The 22,647-nt window shown below is 36.7% G+C and overlaps 1 protein-coding gene across 7 annotated transcripts in view; it reads left to right on the top strand.

The window, feature by feature from the left end:
* LOC149417772 (angiotensin-converting enzyme-like) overlaps positions 1 to 22,647 on the top strand; it is a 444,505-nt gene that overhangs the window by 306,997 nt on the left and 114,861 nt on the right. For all 7 annotated transcript variants that reach the window (XM_089639417.1, XM_089639414.1, XM_089639413.1 and 4 more), the window contains one exon: positions 15,008 to 15,243. In XM_089639417.1, the coding sequence (XP_089495543.1) occupies positions 15,019 to 15,243 (225 nt within the window). In that variant the 5' untranslated portion in view covers positions 15,008 to 15,018. The remainder of the gene's footprint in view (positions 1 to 15,007; positions 15,244 to 22,647) is intronic.

Below are 22,647 nucleotides of genomic sequence, written 5' to 3'. Positions count from 1 at the left end.
GTAAAACTCCCACCGATTGAATTGGCATATTTCGATGGGGAAATAAAAAATTGGCCCATATTTTATTCAAGTTTTATTAACACCGTACACAATAACGATACACTTTCGAATTCAGAAAAGTTATATTATTTGTTGGGAAAAATTAGTAACCGTGTTAAATCAACGTTCGCCGGGATCATTTTATCGCCGGAAAATTACGAAATTATTTTTAACTCGTTGATCGATAAATATAACGACAAAAGAGTAATATCTTCTGCATACATCGATCAAATTTTGGATTTTAAATCCTTTGCTGTTGCAAATATTAATAATCTGGAATTCTTTATTGATCATTTTGCGTCAGCTGTGGCAGCCGTTAAAAATGTAAATTTAGATAATTTGTGTGACTTTATTTTCTTACACATTGCATTGAAAAAACTTGATATGGACTCGGTGAAAGGATTCGAAACATACAATCGGGAAAATGAATTCCCCTCGTTTGAAGATTTGGTGAAATTTGTGCGTGAACAAATTAAGATCTTGCAAAGAACCGGTTCTTCAAGAAAATCGGTGGAAAATAAAAGTGAAACGTTAAAACGGTCACAAAGATCGACGCATGCCTATATGAGTGCTGGTAGTGAGGAAAATCGTCAGCCTATTAAATGTTTACTTTGCAATAATCTATCGCATGGAAATTTGTTTAAATGTTCAGAATTTAAAAAATTGACTGTAAGGGAACGGTTCAATTTTATCAAAAGCAAGGGATTCTGTTTTAGGTGCCTTAGTGATAGACATAAGGCTAGGACTTGCAATTCAAATCAAAATTGTCATAAGTGTAATGAAAAGTTTCATCATACAATGTTACATTTTGAAGAACAGGGTGCATCACACAAGGGGCAGTCAGACTCTCAAAATGCCCAAAGAATTGAAAACCAGAAAGCTGATCAATTGAATGATCCAAAACCGGGCTGCTCCAATTCTGATGTAGCTTTGTGTACTTTTTCAACTGTTCGATCTCATAGTCTAAAGACTCATTGTACTGTATTGCTGGCTACCGCACGAGTGGGAATAATAGACGCACAGGGAAATGAACATCTCGTTAGGTGTTTATTGGACAGCGCATCTCAGAGCAATTTTATTACTCGGGATTGTTGTAGAAAATTATGATTTTTTGAATATCAACGCCCGTCTTGTTCCACCGTTAAGGGTATTGGAGGATCGTCTAAGCCCATTACAGGCTCCATACAGACCGAAATTTACTCTCGTTTCAATCGATCAATAAATTATAACATTACTTCATTGATTGTGAATAAAGTTACAGAGCGCTTACCTACCGCCAAAGTTGATGTACCTTCATTGTCATATTTGAATGACTTACCGTTGGCGGATGAGTCATATGGAGAACCAGGAGAAATTGACATGTTGCTAGGAGCCCAGCTCTTCCCGCATCTCCTGTTGTCAAAAAGGGTTCAAGACCCTTTTCAGAGGTATAATCTGCATGCTTTAGAAACAGTTCTAGGATACGTTATTTTGGGATCAGCACCAACTCGGGTTGAGGATAATGTTAGCGTATCTTGTTGTGCCATGCTAGAAGAACCAGATGATATTTGTCTCAAAAGATTTTGGGAATTAGAAGAGGTAAACGTACCGTCTATTAAAAGTCCTGAAGATCGTGAATGTGAGGAAATATATCAAAGAACAACCACAAGAGATCCTGAAAATGGAAGATATATAGTAACTTTGCCATTTAAAGGGGATGTTTCAACCCTTGGGGATTCATTTGCAATGGCAAAGAAACGTTTTTTATGCCTTGAACGTAAATTGGAAGCCTCTCCAAAATTAAGAGAAGCTTATAATAATATTATCTATGAATATTTAGAGAAGGATTATTTGACTCTCAGCACTTCAAATGAAGGAAATGAGATGCCTTCATACATAATTCCGCACCATGGAGTTGTACGAGAGGATAAAATCACGACCAGTTTGAGAATAGTCCTGGACGCTAGCGCAAAAACAAGCACTTCCGTGTCATTGAATAATATTTTATATAGTGGGGAAAATTTACAGGGAAATTTATTTAATATAATTATGAATTTTCGTGTATTCCCAATAGCTCTTTCAGCTGATATACGCAAAATTTTTTTGTGTATAGGAGTGAAAGATAGTGATCGGAGATATCAACGAATCTTGTATCGCTTCTCGCCCAGCGAAGATATTAAAACTTATGAGTTTAACCGCGTTTGTTTTGGTCTTACATCCAGCCCATTTCAAGCTTTACGCACTATCAGGCAATTGGCCTCCGATGAAGGAGAAGCTTTTCCTGAGGCTAAGAAAATTATTGAAGAATTTTTATATATGGATGATTTTGTATATAGTATGGAAACTGAAGAGGGTGCAAAGGAAACGTCCTCTCAGTTAATCGCATTATTGAAGACTGGCCAATTTGACCTTGTCAAGTGGACCAGCAATTCGCAAGATGTTCTGGAATCTATTCCAGATTCGCATTGCTTATCAGCGATAAAGGAATTTGATGAAGTAAGCATGCATAAAATATTGGGCTTATACTGGTCACCAAATTCCGATTTATTCTCGTTCGTCACTTCTACACCTAAAACAGGTTGTACAAAACGAAATATATTGTCTTGTGTCGCAAAAATATGGGATATTATGGGCTTCATCGCGCCTGTCGTTTTATATGCCAAGCTTTTAATTAAACAATTGTGGCTACACAAATGCGATTGGGATGATGAGCCTCCCGACGATATTGTAAGGATATGGACGCAATTCTGTGAGGAACTTTCTTCACTAAATAGAATACAAATTCCGCGCCATACTGGCATCACGTCCAGTAGCATCGTAACCATTGTTGGTTTCGCAGATGCCAGCGAAAAGGCATATGGAGGTATAGTGTATTTCCATGTCCAAAATCATGAAGCAATTTCAGTACATGTTGCTTGTGCAAAATCGAAGGTTTCTCCTGTGAAAATTGTTTCTCTCGCACGATTAGAACTTTGCGCTGCATTAATACTTGCAAAATTAATGCATAACGTAGTAGAAACCTTAGAAAAACGCTTGAAAATTGAAAATATATACGCATTTACTGATTCCACTGTAGCACTTTGTTGGATTCAGTCTTCTCCGCACCGTTGGGGGACATTCGTGGCTAATAGAGTTGCTAAAATTCAATCTGAATTATCGGCTACCTGTTTTAATCATATAGCAGGCACAGATAATCCCGCTGATTGTCTGTCACGAGGGCTTACCCCCAATCAAATTTTAGATCACCCGCTATGGTTTCATGGCCCACCGTGGATGAAATTTAGGCCTGATCGGTGGCCTTTTACCACATTTGATGTTACTATGGTGACAGAACTACCCGAACAGAAGTCTATTTCGTTAGTAATGACTTCTGGTTTAGAAGAATATGATATTCTAACCCTGTCAAAGCGTTTTTCCTCGTGGAATAAATTATTACGATGTTTGGTTTCGTATTTCGTTTTCTTAAGGTGTTGCCATATCGAAAATATATAAGTGGGTCAGATTTAGAGTTCGTTGAGCTTAAAATATTGCGCGAAATACAACGAGCGTACTTTCCCGGGGAATTGATAAATCTACAACAAGGAAAGACGTGTAAACCCGTATTTCAACGTTTGAGACCGTTCTTGAATGATGGAATCATAAGGTTGGGAGGTCGTTTAGTTAATTCGGATTTAAATTATGATCAAAAGCACCCCATAGTTCTCCCGCGAAAGGATCACGTTTTAAATTTGTTGGTTGATCATTATCATAAAATTCATTGTCACTCGGGTCCCGCATTATTAATGTCTATTTTGAGGCAAAAATATTGGATACTGTCAGCCCGTAGTTTAATTCGAAATCGAGTACATAAATGCAATTCGTGTTTTCGGCTACGCCCTAAAACAATTGCACCTTTAATGGCGGATCATAGAGATTGTCGTGTCATTCAGTCTATAAAACCATTTACGCATGTGGGTATAGACTTTGCCGGGCCTATAAGGGTAACCATATCACGTGGACGTGGAATTCGTTCTCAAAAGGCGTATATTTGCTTATTTGTGTGTTTGACAACAAGAGCTATACACCTTGAATTGGCGTCAAGTTTGAGCACCGAATGTTTTCTGAACGCATTCAAACGATTTCTTTCTAGGCGTGGTCCTGTGTCAAATTTATACTCAGACAACGGAACTAACTTTGTAGGAGCCAAGAGAAAATTGAATGAATTGCACGCATTTTCGTCATCTTCACATTTTGGTGAAGAATTCGCAAGTATTTTGGCCAATAATAGAATAAGCTGGCATTTGAATGCGCCAATAGCACCCCACTTTGGAGGAAATTGGGAATCCAATATTAAAAGTATGAAGACTCATCTTTTTCGGGTAATAGGAGATCAGATTCTATCGTTTGAAGAGGCAACTACAGTACTTGCACAAGTAGAAACCATTCTGAATACGAGGCCATTGTGTAGAACGCTCTCTTCAGACCCCTCCGAGCCCCTTGCGTTAACGCCAGCTCACTTCTTGACGACAACTCCCTTAAAACACCTACCCGCCATGGAAATCGAGAAGGATAATTTGAACCTTCTATCGCGTCATGATTTACTCGATAAATTAATTCAATCATTCTGGAAGCGATGGAGATTAGATTACTTGCATACTTTGCAAGTACGTCCAAAATGGAATACTCCTACTAATCCAGTAAAGGTCGGCTTAGTAGTAATAGTGGAAACTGAAAACGCCCCACCATTACATTGGCCGTTAGCTATTATTGATGAAGTTTTCCCCGCAAAAGATGGAGTAATTCGTGTTGCTCGTGTCAGAACAGTGCTGGGATCTTATATTCGCCCAGTAATACGGCTATACCCTTTGCCAACTCAATAGTAGTCTAGTAGCATTAGGTTTAGTCAATGTAGGTTAGGAAATTTAGGATAACTGTAGGTTATGTTAATTTATTTATATGATAAATGCCATGACAATGCGGTTTTAAAAGGGGTGATTTCGCACCCTTTCAAGGCGGGGGGGATAGTTGCGCGTGAGGTTTAAAATTGAATAGCCTTAAATGTGTACCCTTCACCCCCCTTTGCCCCTTGTCCCCTTTCCTTGATCCGGGCCCAGAGACAAGGAGTATTGTTATCAGTGTTATCGTTGCATCTTACCCGCGAACATTTCGTGTCATATTGAAACCCGCATATGTTGAACTCGGCTGTGATCATTTTGGAGCACAATCGTCCAGTGAAACGTTTTTACCCGCCGCAGTGAATTTCACTGTGTTTTTTGTTTTGTGTTAAGTGTTAATGTTAATTGTATGCAAACTGATAAGAGAACAGAACCAGCGGCTTAAGGAGAACGAGACCAGGGTAAGTCTTTTGGCCTTTCCTACTCATTTTCCTCTTGCAAAACACTAAGGCAATTCAATTCGTTTTTATTTGTCTTAGTCTATATCGCATCCGCATTACCGCAACCCCCCGCACAATTGCGTACGAAAGATTTCCGCACAACCATCTATGTCTATAATATATCTCATTAATGTTTTAATTTTTTTTATGTTAACTCCACACAGGAGGCCCTGAAGAAAATAATTTCCCTCAGGGCCTATTTCGTCTTTGGGGATGCTGTGTGGAGGGTCTTTTTGTGGAGAGGAAGGAGTGAACATAGGTCTTGAAGAGTCCCATGTTGTAGGAGGGAGGAAACACAGAGGCCTGCAGTTAGTTCCACAGCCGAGCTGTTGAACCTAAGAACGAATCGTAGAAGCGACCCGTTCTCATGTGACAAATGTCGACCGTGTACAAATGTTGGGCGTGCGTTTGGCGTGTATCCCGACTACGCACCGGTGCCGAAGGGATCAATGACGCTAGTTCCTCAGAGCATCTTCCATTGTAATACCTGTTTGCGATGTTTAATCGTTACAATCTTATGATAGAATCGAACTTGAGCTGTTGTGTATGAGCAATAATTAGAATAGTGGAAGATACATATAGTGTGTGATTAGTCTATGTCTATACTATGTCTATTTATAGATTATATTTTTTTAATATATTTTTATATGATACTGAACTTGTGGTTATTATTAATTTTTGCTGTTTACATCAATTCCAATCAATTAATTACTATCACTAATCACTGAACGATATTATATAATCTCCATTTAGCAGGAATTATCTTTATTTTTAAAAATATTTAAATATGAAGAGCGTATCATGACATACCCACATAAATAGAAAGGGCGTATCGAAAAGTACTCACACAAATAGCAATGGCCTATCGTGAAGTACCCACATAAATAGCAGGGGCGTATCGTCACGTACACACATAAATAGCTAAGGCGTATCGTGAAGTACCCACATAAATAGCAAGGGCGTATCGTCACGTACACACATAAATAACAGGGGAGTATCGTGACGTACCCAGATAAATAGCAAGGGCGTATCGTCACGTACCTATATAAATAGCAAGGGCGTGTCGTTACATACACATATAAATAGCAAGAGCGTATCGTGACGTACCCACATAAATAGCAAGGGCATATCGTCACGTACCCACATAAATAGCAATGGCGTATCTTCACGCACCCACATAAATAGGAAAGGGCGTATCGTTCAATATTGTGTAATATATATGTTTAATATTTAGTCTCACAGTAAAACATTATTTGGGAATACCTACTCGTTAAATGGGTTTGTACGCTTTTTTATGATATCGGAGCCAAAACTGCTTGTAAAACTAAGATATAAAGTTATGGAATTTTGTTAGATTTGATCAGAGGGAATGAAAAGGGTGGAGGAAGGTTGTGAAGTGTCTGGCTAGTCGTATCTGGTCCCTAACCATTAGCCACATACAACAACGTTTTGATTCGGAATATACAAATAATAATTAATAGCCTTTTAGTACGCAGTACATTTATTTATTTATTGTTTCTTTACATTGTGTCTTTTTTAAGTTAAAATTTTATATGTTGAGGCATTGGTAGCAGTATTTTTGTCTGAACTCATAAAATACTTTCTTTCTCTTGTTAATTAAGGTGATATATACAATTTAAGTAGTTTTAGAAAGATGCAAAAACTCCCTTTTAATTTGTATTTAAAAGTTTACCAAACACATTTCTAAATAATTCTACTTTGTTTCAAAAAGTCATCGACCGCTATTACTTGAATGTTTGAGAAAGATTCAGATCAAAATTTGGGAATTTCTATGAATTATTTTTATACGAAATTTGAAAAAAGTGAAACGCCGACAACCTTTATAATTTATGTTTGTGTAATTAAGTAGGTTTTGTTAGTTTCGTATAAAATTGTGTTTTTACAGTATAAAAGAAGACAAAACAATCGGTAGGCTCAAAACAACCACACACATATAATTGTTCTATTTTTTAAATCAAAATCTTAAGAATAGGTATTTGGAAAGGGTCATAGAAAACACATGTACCATGTATGTCTGTTTGTAATATTAAAATCTGAAAGTCTTTCGTATGTTTTCGAGTTATCAATATTTCATTCTGGGAGACATTAAAAAGCAACGAATCTATTTGAAAATTAATGTCAATCGGAATCTTGCTCGTGTCATTTAATTTAAGTGACGATGACAATATCTCAAAATACTCAAGGGGTTGTGCACTCACATACCAAAATACCCGAGGGGTTGTGCACTAACATACCAAAAATGTTATATATTTATAATCTTGCGAAGAATTCAAAAAAACCTGTTTAAAATCTGCCTACCTTGCACATGAGACTTTAGATGTACCGAAGATCTACCGTGTCAAATAATAATGTACCCTTTCACTAATGAACTACATTAATTCTACCCTAATATTGAGAATAGTCTCTGCAAGAAATCTCCTTTTGGGCTTCTCTTGTTCAACTTTCCCCGGAAAATATTCTCCCCTCAAGTTGAAAATATCGGTAATAATATTCTGAAATTAATATGCCTACTGAATTAAATGGATGTTCAAAATTTCGGAGCAAAATTTTCAGTGTGGCACAGTTGTTAAAAGCTTTTAGTCAAAGGTCAGCAGGATCATAGGCCGTTGGTAATGGCCCATTACATTTGGAATCCTTCGGGAAATTGTGCAAACAGGAAGTATTTGATTTCCGTAAAACTTTTAGTATCGTTGAAAAGAACATTATTAACAATTTCTTTAAAATAAATAAAGTAACTACGAACAATACAATTTCCGTAATAAAGTTATTTTTACGCGCACATGAAATGTACTATGCTGCGTATAAATTTGATATAATAATCTGCGTATGAATTTGAACCGGAATGCGAGCCGATCCTCGAAATATGAAAGTAACGAAGCAACCGCAAGTGGCGTTTCGCACCATTTGCTATTGCTTCGTTCCTTTCACATAATCGTCTCGGCTCGGTTTCGGTCCGCAAATGTATCCGTACCTTTACACTTTTTTGATTTTTGTTAAATTTATTTGTAGTACCAACGTTTGAATGCGTTAAAATTAGCCATATGAATGTTTTAAACTGTGTAATGTTACTCAAATTTAATTACGCAAAGAAAAAATAGATACAAGTATTTAGAAGAAATAAAAATAATTATTAAATATATTCCAATTCTAAGGCACATTTTAAGTCAAAGTATTGTTTGCTAATTCTGCTCATAAATTTAAAAGTTTTCTTGATTTTTTTTATTAGGGCAAACATAAACATAGAGATTTTAATTTGTTTTGTTTTAAAGCCAGGGAAGAAGGCAGAAATGTGCTTATAAAAACTAGAAAATAACTAAAATTCGACTGTTGTGAACTCCTGCAACTTATAAACATACATACACCCACAGTAACAACACGACAAAATACAATATTCTACAGCAGCACACATAAGCGTAACTACATTGCCCACTCTCCGATACAACGACTTCACACCATGGGAAATCATTACTTGGGTGATGTTGACATATTCAATACCAACTTGGCAAGTTTTGTGGATCATTTAAAACATTTATTTCAACAATACTCCTAAACACATCATGTAAACCAACAAATAGCTGTAATTTTCTGTTTTTGTTTCTTGTGTTTGTATAACTTGTTACATAGCTTTTATCAAATGTAATTTTATTCTTATTTTTTATGTTTGAAAGTATTTGTCAAATTAAAATTATACTACCAACCATGTAAAAGCCCTCTGGGCGTTAAATAAATGAATAAAATAAAAATAAAAGGTTGATTAAAAATGCTTTGCTTTTTTACTTACTCATAAACATTTTACACAACACTATGTTTATTTGGGAAAACCAACAGATTTTTTAAATTATTAAATAATCAAATTATAAAAAATACATATAATATTTAATGATAGGTTTTCACTTCAAAATTTAATTATAATAACAAACTAAGGGTCCAGTACCCGTGGGCAAAAAATATTTACAGAAACTACTAAATAAAGTAAAAATAACATCGGACATAAGAACACAAGTAAATTACAATATATCAATTTTATCCTCACACAACACCAATAATCACCAATATATGTATATACCTACAACCAAAGAGAACAGATATGATTTAAGATTTTCACGTCCAAAAGTATTTTTGTTATTTGTTTTTGGGGTATTATGCCGTGTTACGCTAACTCCTTCTTTAGCCAACGTTTCGGACAGCATTGCAGTGTCCATCATCAGGGCAGATGTGTTTTTTTTTTTTTTTGAAAAAATAACACATCTGCCCTGATGATGGACACTGCAATGCTGTCCGAAACGTTGGCTAAAGAAGGAGTTAGCGTAACACGGCATAATACCCCAAAAACAAATAACAAAAAAAGAGAACAGATGTTTATAAAATGAATCACTTGTAACTGGATCCGTCAAGGGTTCGGATCGGTTTTTGTCTAGTCTAATTGGGAAGATTGATGGGACGCTGAGACTGTGGACGTGGCCTCTACTCTCAACACACTTTTGGGCAAGTTAGTCCCTGTAGAGTCAGTAATTGGGGAAAGTGACCACCAAAAACAGATTAGAAATCTGGCACGGCTTCCACCCAGAGACCTCGCCCAAGAAGATAGAATCACTCCTGTCACTAGAGCTGAAATTGGTGCTATAATTAAGGGTTTGGGTCCAAAGAAGGCACCAGGGCATGACAGACTTAATGGCGAGATAGTGAAGCATGTCTGGGTCCACGCTAAAGAGGAGCTCTTTCAAGTGATGGAATCGTGCCTGAGAAGAGGAATTTTCCCTTCTGAATGGAAGAGGGGCGTGCTCAGGATTATACCTAAAGGGAACGGCAAACCACTCACCGACGTAAAGGCTTATCGCCCGATAACCTTGCTCCCAATCCTTAGCAAGATCCTGGAAATACTAATTCGGCAGCGACTTCGCAGTACTTTTTCACCGTCCAGTGAACTTCAATTTGGTTTCGTCCCGGGTAAATCCACCGTGCACGCCATTTCGTTTGCGCTTAACTGGGTGAAGGTCTGCACAAAGAGGTACGTTGTAGCAATCTTCTTAGATATAACTGGTGCCTTCGACTTCGCGTGGTGGGACATGATACGCACAAAGGTTAAAAGTAGGAATTGTCCAAAACGCCTGTTTAAATCGGTTGACAACTACCTATCGGGACGAACTGTCTCGATATCCCATGGTGATTTTACTATAGAACGCGAAGTAAATATGGGCTGTCCCCAGGGCTCCGTTCTGAGACCTGAATTTTGGAATATTGACTTTGACGACTCCTCTAGGTTACCCTTGCCTGAAGGATGTATCATGATCGACTACGCGGATGATAAGATGTATCTTGTCTCGGGGAACAGCAGAAAGGAAATTGAAGAAAAGGCTGGTGATGGTTTGAACACCCTCCTTAAATGGGGGAAGAGGAATAAGATGACCTTCGCTCCCCACAAGACAAAGGGTCTCCTGATGAAGGGCTCTCTCAGTAGAAAAAGAAACCCTACCATCCGGATGGGAGACACTAACATCAAATTTGCAGACACGGTCAAGTACCTAGGTGTAACACTCGATCGATCTTCCTCATTTCTGGCTCATGTTAAAGATGTTTCAAGCAAGGCTCAGGCGCTGTTCCTAAAGCTGAGGAGACTCTCCACCGCTGAATGGGGACTACGCAATCCGGCACTACGTGCTCTGTACAGGGGCGTATACGTTGCGCAAGTTTCGTATGCTGCCTCTGTTTGGGAGCACCGCCTGGATAACTGCCTTATACTCCTCGCTCTTACTAGGGGCCAGCGAACCTCTTTGCTGGCACTATCTGGCGCATACCGTACTGTTGCTTCGGACGCTTTGCCAGTTTTGGCCGGCATTTTGCCAATCGATCTGGAGATTAGGGAAGTCTTAACCAAGCAGAGACTTTCTAGAGGATCCCCGGCAACCCATCTTGGTGTCGTTCTGACACCAGGTGGACCGGGAACTCTCCCTGGACTGCTTCGGACGATGAAGGACCTTTCGCTCAAAGAGTGGCAGGTCCGTTGGGATAGGTCGAGCATGGGAAGATGGACCTTTTCCTTCTTCCCATCAGTTAAACTCAGAATGGAAGGGGCCTTCCTCAAACTGGACCATCACATGACGCAGCTCCTCTCAGGACATGGGGAATTCAGGGGGAGGCTTCACAGCCTTGCCCTGTCTACCCATCCCAATTGCGCTTGTGGCAATACTTACCAGTCGGCCGAGCACATTCTGTGGCACTGTGAGATCTTGAAGGATGCCAGAGACGAAATGATAGACGGTCTGAATGTCCCCATTAGACCGGTGTGGAACACCGATCTTGTTTCTAACAGAGTTAATTTCGAATGTCTGAGGAAGTTTTCTAGGATCTGGGTTGAGAGATGGTCTGTGCTTAGAGTCGCTGACTAGTGTGATAACTGAGAACCCCTGGTGTATTGCTCCTGCTCCATGACTAATTCTTTTACAATTCTCCGATTATTGTTTATGCATTCTGTTCTTCTTATTTATATTATTTTTCTTTCCTTACTGTACCAGCTGCTTCAGATGATTTTCTTTCGTTTACATTTCTTTTAAACAACTTGTATCCTATTTTCTTCTAATTTTCAGTTTTCTTTTCTTATGTTTTGTGTCTAAGGTAGACACACTGTCCTTTTCACAGACATTGCAGACACTCTTTATATATCTTTGCTTAGCTAATTATCTCTTTTACTTTGTCTTTTATCTTATACTTCACATACTGTCCTCTTTACAGACCATGCAAATGTTATTTTTATGCTTTCTACTTTTGTTTTACTTATTCTACCGATGTTCTTAAGTGGCACTTTTGGATTGTTTATTGTTTTTCTTTTTTTCTTTTCTTTTCTCGTCTTTTTTATATGTATTTTTTTTGGTTTTCTTTCTTTTTTTCAGTAACGGCAACGAGTTTACAGGTTAGAACTGAACTCCGTTGTTTGTTTTGTATTGTTTACTTTTCCCCAATAGGGGTTGGACAACGGGCCTCGTCCCCGCATGCACTGCTGGAGCTTCTTTTAATTTCTTGTTTTTACCGGGGGACTCCGCCAGTCACCTGCGCCACCCCTGAGGAGCGTTGGTGGTCAGAGGGGTGACTGTGCGCATTGGGGTAACCTCCACCCTGCCTCCGACCTCCTGACGCTTCTTTCCCCTAGGTTCTTTAGGGTTTATCCCTCTTTTTCCCATGCTTATCTTCAGGGCACCACCGGGTGGTCGGCTAAGGGGTGTGGAAGTCCTGACCTGCACCAGTCACCCCAACCACCACCAATCTCTCAACAGGACTGCCAGACGTGGCTCGGTGAAACTCCCCCGTCACTCTATTATTTCACTTTGTTCTTTTTGTGCTTACAGGTACTGGAGTGTGGGTTCCCTCCACCAACTATTTGCCTGAAACTTGTTACTTGATTGTTTGATGCTTATTGTTCTGTGTTGTCTTTGGATTAATACCTGTAAGCGCTCGCATACCGCTTCCTAACACCGTATGCGGGGACATTGAAGGTCTAGCTTCATTTATATACTTTGTAGAGCCGTTTATTCAAAAATTAGATTCATGCGAGAGCTCCGAAGGGGTGACCATAAGTCACCTATACCGGGGTGGGACAGGGCGGGTGTAACCTTCAATGTAACTGGACAGGGTTCATATCAACAACATGATAACTTGCAGTATGTTATTAATTATTATTTAATAATAGCTAAAGTATCTTTTTTAAATGTTCCTAAACTACACGAAAATATGTCAATATAATTAAAAAATTTATTGTATAGGGTACAAGCTCTGAATATAAAAGCGTTTTGTCTGAGATTAGTAGAACATTTTTGAAGATGAAAAAGTGAATTATCTCTAGTTCTAAAGCTCGGGACTCTAAAATTAATCTCAGACAAAAAGGGCGAACAATCAATAAGGCCATTGATAATTTTATAGAGATATATTATATCTGCGGAGTCTCTTCTAGTTTTTAATGGCTTTAGTCCATAATATTCCATCGAGCTGTTAATCCCGTGGTTACCAATATTCACCTTAAAATTTAAATGATTGACAAATTTTTTTTGGATGGCTTCAATGCGCTTTACATAAATATTATATTGAGGATTCCATATGGGAGAAGCAAATTCAAGATGACTGCGAACATAAGAAAAATACAATATTTTAAGTGTTTCAAAATTATTGAATTCTTTTCCAATACGGAATAAGAATCCTAACATTCTAAGAGCTTTCTTCACAATCATATCAACATGCGCCTCGAATGTAAGTTTACTGTCAAGCAGAACACCTAGGTCATGAATTTGTGTAACCTTTTTAAGTACTTTACTGACTATGTGGTAGTTATGTTCAAATTTTATTTTGTTTCTAGTGAAGGTAATAACATAACATTTTGAGGTGTTCATGTTGAGATGATTGATAATGCAGTAGTCATCAAGTCTATATAGATCTTCTTGTAATTTATAACAGTCAATAATAGAATTAATAGGAAAGAATATTTTCATATCGTCGGCGAAGAGTAGAATATTTGCATAATTAAAGCATTTTATAATGTCGTTGATGAAAATTGTGAACAGCAACGGTCCCAGGTGAGATCCTTGGGGCACACCTGAAGGTATATTTACAATCTCAGATATGAAGCCATTAATCATACCGTACCACATGGTACTTATTTAAACAACTGTAACCGTGGTAACCATACCATGTTGTGTAAAATGTTTATTAGTAAGGTTGATTACATTTGTTGCGGGCTGTGGAAAATTTTAGACTTCTTAAAGAATGAAAAATGAATATAAGTCACAGAACATCCTAATTTGTATCACAGCCCAAAAATGAACTAAGGTGCTTAGTATTTTGAAGTAATTTTCTTACAAATATATTATCACTATGATAATTTAGAATAAATATAATTTAATACTGAGATAAATGTTTAAAGAGGATTTATAAAAGTATGTATTGGATTTATAAATATCAATTTGTGTTTGAAGTCAATATTTATCGTCAAACAACTGAATATCTGGTAAGGTCAGGCGTTTCCTGATAAGCGAACCGCGCTATGTAATATTACGTAGTTCAAAGAAATGGCAATTGAAAAAATTTTCTAGTTCCTTTCTACAAATGGAAATGTGATTGATTTGGTGAAAAGAGATTTCGCATTTTTCAAACACTCCCCTCGTTCAGAAACGCGGAAAGGTTTATAGTGAAATTGACACGCTTTTATGTAAAGAAATTCGATCTTTTTATACTAAAGTTCGGATAAAATATTTTGACCTCTTTCCAAATTCATAATCGATGGAAACTTCTGAACAATTTATCTTTATATGAGATTCAATGAAGATTTATGTTTTTATTTTCCATTCGATTGTTTTGATATCAATTCAAGAAAATATTATATTTGCAGGTTTCCGAGTGCGTGGGTTATTGACACGGATGGATTATTATTTAACGAGAATTTATATACCTTTTGATTCTCAAGATTTTGTTGTCTCGATATAATTACATGAATTTATGTTATTATTTTAAGTTCTGATATCCATGCGATAAATTGAGTTGTTGTAACCCTTCCTTCGCTGTAACAGTAAAATTATTCAAATATTAATTTGTTTTCTCGTTCTGTCTTTCCAGAAATAAATAAAATGCGGTCCAAACAACGATCCGTGCGGTTCGCCGCCTTCCCTCTATTTGTTTTGGCTGTGTTCTGCGGGTCGTCTCTGGCCGTCGGAGGTGCGAACAGTGCTGATGAGGAATGGATTCCCACGGTGGTAGAACTGGTAGAGATGGACTATCAGGACCAGTGCAACCTGCGGGCAGAGGCGGACTGGGCGCTACTCAATGGAAGGAAAAACGCTTTTGAGGAAAAGGTCAGTCAATAACTAAAAAATATAATCCAATATCTCATTTTATTAAAATTTGAAAACGTTATGATATGTAAACGAATGATGAAAATCTTCATAAAAGATGAAGGCAGAAGTATATTAGGTAACTTAGTTTTTTGAGTCCAGCTGACAAAGACCGCTTGTATGAACATGGTAAACCATCCTAATGTTTTGCAAACAGGTGCTTATATGATGAACTCGGATTTTTATTCTTTTAGTTTAATGAAGAAATCAATACTCCTTTCGCGTAATGAGCTTGAAAGGATTTATAAAGTGAAAGCATTGCATTAACCCGTCCCGTGAATAAAACGCATCAACTGATCTCCTAGACACCTAGACCTATAAAATATTCAAAACCTGCTTGGCGGGATACCAACACGTCATTCTCCGGGCGTATAGCGCTAATCGTCTTTTAATGACTTGGAAATTCTGGGAAGAAAAAAAATTTTCTACTTTTTATTCCGTTTACGTTTCAAAGTTGGGAAGCTTGCTGTTACGTAAGGTTCTGAAAATTATCGTAATCACAACATATTTTTTTCCACTGACACATGTGTCAGAAGTACGTATGTTTGTCTTAGATACATGTCACGATCTCTAACACATAAATCAGTAAGCCTGCGTGAAAACGTGAGAATTTGAATGAATTATGACAAAGTATTAAATATTTGCAAGTATTACGAAATGATATGGTGTGGAATATACAGTATTCTTAACCCGAGAATAAATTTACTGTGTTATAAACAACACACGAAAGGTCTTTAGCATTTAGAAAAAAAGGCCATAGAAAGTGAGCCAGCAAAAAATGTGTAATTTCCTACAAACCATTGCGATTCTTATTGTTGTCAAAGTGGTAGATACAAGTATCGCCCCGGTGAACGGTTACCACTTTATAGTTACCAGCGCAGAAAAGTTGCCTGAAATGGCACAAGCCGAGTGTTTAGTGACCACATCTGAATTGCCAGCTACTTCCTAACATCCCCTCTCTCATCGCATTCCCCTCTCCAATCTCTTCGTCCTCTGGCTCTAGCTCAAGATAGTTGTGACATTATGAGTTCAATGATTACAAAAAATCATTTAAAAGCAAACGAAATATTTTTTGGCTGTCAAATAACCTACAATGTTTTTAAGAGAAATATAATATTATGTATTTATTGTTTTGGTGTTTAATTCGTAGAACTCCATTTAATTTTTTAAATAAATTTAAAATAAATCAAATTCAATAACGTTATAATAATTATTAAGTTCTGCAAGTATTTCTGTTATTTTTACAGTTGTTAATGTGACAGCTGTTTCGGCCTTTGAGGCCATTATCAAACTGTGGATATGTCCACACGGCGACGACTTATTTATATGATTTTATTTATCCCCACCCATTTAAATTTCTATAATGGTCAAAAATGATTTATTAAGAATTGGAATAGCCAAAATATTTGGCAATCCATCAGTGTTTGCACACCTGTTAAAATTAATGACCTAAGGGTTTTCTTAATTGTTGGTACGTGGGTGATTATGCTAAGGAATTATATTGTTTGGGTTTTTTGAAAATATTAAGCAGGGGAGAATTGATCATTTTTGTTTGATTATTAACTAGGGTTATGTTTGGATCATTAGTTCTTTTATTTATCTCTAATTGTTCTAGTAAATTTAATCTAAAACCCTTTCTTTCTATGTGTAAAGGTTTAGGCTTGTTGTTGTCAAGCGGGACATGGTTTTTTTCCAAGAGGTGAGCTGCGAATTTGGAATCAATTTAATCAGGCAGTTGCTGACGGTTTCACCTCATCCTCACACTCCATAAATGCTGGCGTCCCACAGGGATCGGTTCTGTCTCCGACTTTGTTTTTGTTGCACATCAATGACCCTTTGACATGTGCACCGATAAATTGTTACGCGGATGACAGTACAGTTCATGATAGCTTTTTGTTTGACAAGCCCCCAAAGGGCACACAAACTCCAACGGCTCGGAGGGCTTTGAAGCAGAGAATGGACGGTTATCTCGAGAGTATTTCCTCCTGGGGTAAAAATAATCTCGTCGAATTTAATGTTTCAAAGATCCAATCCTGTCTGATTACGTCTAAAAGGGATCTAAATGATAATCTAGTCTCCTTCAACGGAAGCAATCTTCCGAACAGGCCTTCCATTGATATGCTTGGAGTAACAATAAGTGACCAGCTCAGGTATGGGGGCTCCATCGAAGCCAGAGTAAAGCTGGCCTCTCAGAAGCTGGGCGTACTGTACAGGGCCCGCAGATACTTTAATAATACACAACTGCTGACCCTGTACAAATCGCAAGTGCGCCCTACTGTCGAATTTGGCAGCCATCTCTGGTCCGGAGCCCCTAAATACCTGAAAAAAACCCTTGACTCTGTGCGAAAACGGGCGGTCCGTTTGATAGATTCCCCAATCTTAACAAACGGACTGCAATCTTTAGAGCACAGTCGTCAGGTAGGTATGCTGTCCTTATTCTATCGGTATTACAATGGAAGATGCTCTGAGGAACTAGCGTCATTGATCCCTTCGGCACCGGTGCGTAGTCGGGATACACGCCAAACGCGTGCCCAACATTTGTACACGGTTGACATTTGTCACATGAGAACGGGTCGCTTCTACGATTCGTTCTTAAGTTCAACAGCTCGGCTGTGGAACGAACTGCCGGCCTCTGTGTTTCCTCCCTCCTACAACATGGGACTCTTCAAGACCCATGTTCACTCCTTCCTCGCCACAAAAAGACCCTCCACACAGCATCCCCTAAGATGACATAGGCCCTGAGGGAAATTATTTTCCTCAGGGCCTCCTGTGTGGAGTTAATATAAAAAATATATATATATATATTGCAGAACTTAATAATTATTATAACATTATTAAATTTGATTTATTTTAAATTTATTTAAAAAAAAAATATATATATATATAATATTATGGTTATATTTACAATTTGTGTTATTTTTTACTTTATAATATTTTGATATCTACATATTTATAATACCTTATTAGTATTATATAGTTTTAATAGCCTATTGTTTAATTAACCTCTTACAATTCCTAAGCTCAGTTTGATTCTTGTTTGCAATAATATTATTAGTGACTGTCGATTGGGTCATTATAAGGTCCAACAGCACGCTTAAATTGTTTTGATCCCGAGATGTAATTGAGTATTGTTGTTGATTGTTTATCTTCGCTCACAGGTTAATTGTAAGGTGAGCCTTCAAATGTAAAACTATTGCCTAAGGTCTAAAGCGACGTTCTTTTATTGAAAAATGATTCAACAATGGACAAATCATTACGAACAGTAATTTGATACGCGCGCTGTGAAAACAATTATTATTTTTAAGAATTTAGTAGAATTTCTGTTGTACACGGAAAAAAGAGTATTCCTAATTTATTAAGAATCTCTTCAAATTATTCGCAATCCACTTAAAAGGTTTCCTGAAAAACTTTTAGTAAATGACGAATTCTTAACTAACACTAAAAATCCTATTAAATTATACCGATGTGTTGATCATTGTAAATTGTAACCTACATTTTAATTGACTCACCAATATAATGAGCTAAAGAAACGGCGTGAAACTTTCTTTTCGCGGTCCGAACTGATCCGACGTTAAATGCCCCGGGGAAAAGCCGCAACATCAACTTTTGACGCCATTCCAAAATTAATTAAAACTACTCAGGCCGATTCCGACTACACTATTCCTCTTCAAGGTTCTTCCACGCAAGTCATTGACATTAACCGACATGACCTACTGAAAAATTCACAACATACGTCATGCCGTAAAAACACCGCATGTTGTTAACGTAGTTAATGCTCGTAGCGCACTGGCAAAAAGTGGTGATTGCGTACACCTGTTACAAATCTGATCTCGAGTGCTTGCTCATTCAAATTTGTAAAGAAAGATACATATATTTTTGTCTGCAGTGTTTTAGCATTGGAGTTCATTGACGCGTATTTAAATAAGCATTTTTACACCCACGCAAAATAGTACGAGTAAAAATTATTGGCAAATGATTATTTGGTACAACTTACGTCGAAATTATAATACAGAGTGTCCGGGGGTAAGGTGCGCTCACTTCAGAGGGTGGTTCTAAATGATTTTAAAAGTAACAAAAAAATTACGAAACTTTTTTCGATTTTCCAATGTTTCATGTTAGTTTTTAGGTTAAAAAGTTGTTTGCATGGGAAAATAAACATTGTAATTTAATTTTTTTTTCTTTTTTACTTCTACTATCAAGTAGAATCATTTCCCGAAGTTGGCGCACTTTAACACCGGACACCCTGCGGAGACCCGTGAGATTTGTGAAGCATAATTATAAGCAGCAAGTATTTATTAAAAAATATATTTTCATCAGGAATTTAAATACGGTTTTTTTACCTTTCGAATGAACACTGTTAAGTGAACTAGAAAAATTACGACATCCTGTCAAATTTTTAACAATCTTCAGTTATGGAAATATTATTTAATAAATTAAAATTCAGTAATTTTGGGTACCTATTTTATCGCATTTTTAATTGTTCCCACAATCATTTCCAATTTTGAAATAAATTCAAAACACATCCATGTTCTAAGTTCATTCAACCATAGTTTTAGAATCACAAACAAAATAAGTATTATTATTATTTTTACACTTCATTTGTTTTTTTTTATAAGTACTGCGTTTTGGATTTTTTGGATAGTTTTCCTATTTTACACAGAAACAACTTTTTTTAAATATATTGAATTTTTAATACCTACCATCAACGTAGGCAATTTTACAACCTGTCTATTTTACGTTACTTTTTTACTCTAAAACGGTGAGCGTAGTAAAATTTTAACAGCGTTTTCTGTCTGGACCGCAACTATTTTCTGCCTGTAACATAATTTTTTTCGTGATCTACAGAGCTATGAAAAATACAATCACATATCAAAAAATAAAACAAAGGCACTTTAATTTTGCTGTAGGTATATTATACAACTGTTCATTAAGAATCCAATGTTGAAATCTCCAGCGAAACGAACGTCATATGGAATAGCATGCATGCTTCGCTTGTAATAAATGTAATAGCTTCGCTAAAACCAAACCCCGTAAAAATTTGTCAAATTTCGTATTATGCACACCTAGAAATTAATATGACAATATTTTCGTAGAAAATCCCATAATAAATTTTTAATGACCATTAAAAGCAGGGAATACATTGTGTTTTTTTACAACACCTATGCTTTAAAACTAAAATCTACTGTCAATTATTTCCAAGTGATTTTATTATATATTTTTTACATTAAATCCACGCAGGAGTCCCTGAGGAAAACAATTTACCTCAGGGCCTATGTCATCTTTGAGGATACTGTGTTGAGGGTGTTTAAGGAAAGGAAGGAGAAGAAGTTCTGGAAGGAAAAGATATGGAGGGTGGAAACCTGGGCACCCCTGCTAAGTCACCAAATACACGCGTAAAAGCGGTACCTGTATCCGCCTCCCAATGTGAAATTTTTAATGACGGTTCTTGTGAATATCCACCGAACCGCGACTTGACGAGCACTGAGCAATGACGAATAAAAAATAATTAACGATAGCAATTGAATTGACAATCGTCGAATTCATTCTCCAATATCAAATTTAATTTGTAGTACTCCATTTTGATATTGTGTTGAAGGCGATGCATTTACCATCCACCTACAAGAGACAAGCTGGAATGAAATAAGTTTACGCCTGTAAGGTATACCTGCCTATAGTAAAACTGTGTAGGAACTATTTATTTTTATAACACTGGCAATTTCTAGAATCGCCACACCGGGACGCATGCGCGTTCCAGCGAACCAGCAAGTGTATTTCGAAAGTTCTCGTAGGAACTTCATTCTGTCTCGAGTGATTTCCAGTACAATACGTGATTCCTACGTAAAAACCTCTTGCATTTTACAAAAACTTTTCGTTAAAATATCTTTAATTCGTGTGATGAATAAAGTTAAAATTTAGAAAAATATGATCGCTTCATATAAAACGCATTCAACACAGTAATTATTATTGCTTAAATATCCTTCTTCGATATAACAGCCCGACATAAACGTCCGCGAATAATTAATTGTAAGTCATCAGATGTATGTCGATACTTCTTTATTTTCTTACTTTTTGTTAGATGGGTCATTCAATTAACGTACTGAAAACTTCATTGTACGGCGAGCGATATCGTGAGATAGGGCAATCCCATATATTACATTCTTCATGTGTGACGAGCTTAATCCTTCATTTCCACCCCTCGCATTCATTCCACTCTTTATTTTCTTCAATTTAAAAATAAAATATTATTGTATATTAAAAATTAAAACCACGTAACATATTTATAAGCCTCTTTATTTTGATTACCCCTTGCATTCCTACTCTTTGTTTTCTACAATTAAAACATTTGATTTATGATATTTAAAATCACATCACTTGGTTATAAGCCATTTTATTTTGATATAATTGTCGACCGGTTTCGGAAGTGCCCTTCCATCCCAGGGCAATACTAACTAATATCAATCACAAACATAAATACTATTACTAGTTTTATTTATTTTAGAATTAGTATAATATTTTATTTATTTACGTTCCTAAGAATCTGGATTGGTTCGAAGAATTTGCCAGCTGGCAAGAGACCCACCTTTTGGTATACAAATATTAAATAATAAATCGTAACTTGAACAAATAAATCATCGAAACAAATATCAATTATTTACCTTTCATTATTACAAACTTTGACACCAATCATTTCACAATGAGATATAGAGTCCACAGGCTTTACAACACTATATTATTTGTCTAACACCGTTTGATTTCGCGTAGGAGTTCTTTGCAAAACGTTCAAATCAAAATTCATAGCTCGTACTGAGCATAAAGTAAATAGGTACTCGTTGACTAAAGTTTGGGTGGAACACAAACATAAGAATGTAAAATTTAATTAAGTATTGCTATTAGGTATTCATTATAGCGTTTATTGTTCTTGCCACCTCCGTATTCCGGCAATCGTTTTGTAATTCACGATTTGATTGTCGTTCATATTTTACAATTGATTATGTATAGCATTCACTGTCTTATTCATTTGCATATTTTAGTGATTGTTTTACTAGAATGGCAGCTATCGTGTCACGAAGTGCCGACTTGCGTACGATATTGTATGACAAATGTATGCTAATAGTTCTCCGAATTATAATTCAAACGTTTTTTTAGATGGCCACATGACTGGGCCTTGAAAGACGTAATACACCAATAAATATTAATTTCGCCTTTGATGAACGTTTTTTTATTGCTTTTATAACGTGTATGTTTAATGTCATTTGACGCATTCTTAAGAGATCCCCTGGCTGGAACTCTTGTAGTCAATTTATAGAGTTCGTAATAATTTATTGTTATAATACATCGATACCTAATAGGAGATCTTTGTGAGGC

Source organism: Hesperophylax consimilis, chromosome 14 (assembly GCF_061612785.1).
Source record: "Hesperophylax consimilis isolate HC1 chromosome 14, BYU_Hcon_1.0, whole genome shotgun sequence".
Classification (NCBI taxonomy): Eukaryota; Metazoa; Arthropoda; class Insecta; order Trichoptera; family Limnephilidae; genus Hesperophylax; species Hesperophylax consimilis.
Note: the sequence above shows the minus strand (reverse complement) of the source record. Positions and strands in the feature narration are given on the sequence as shown.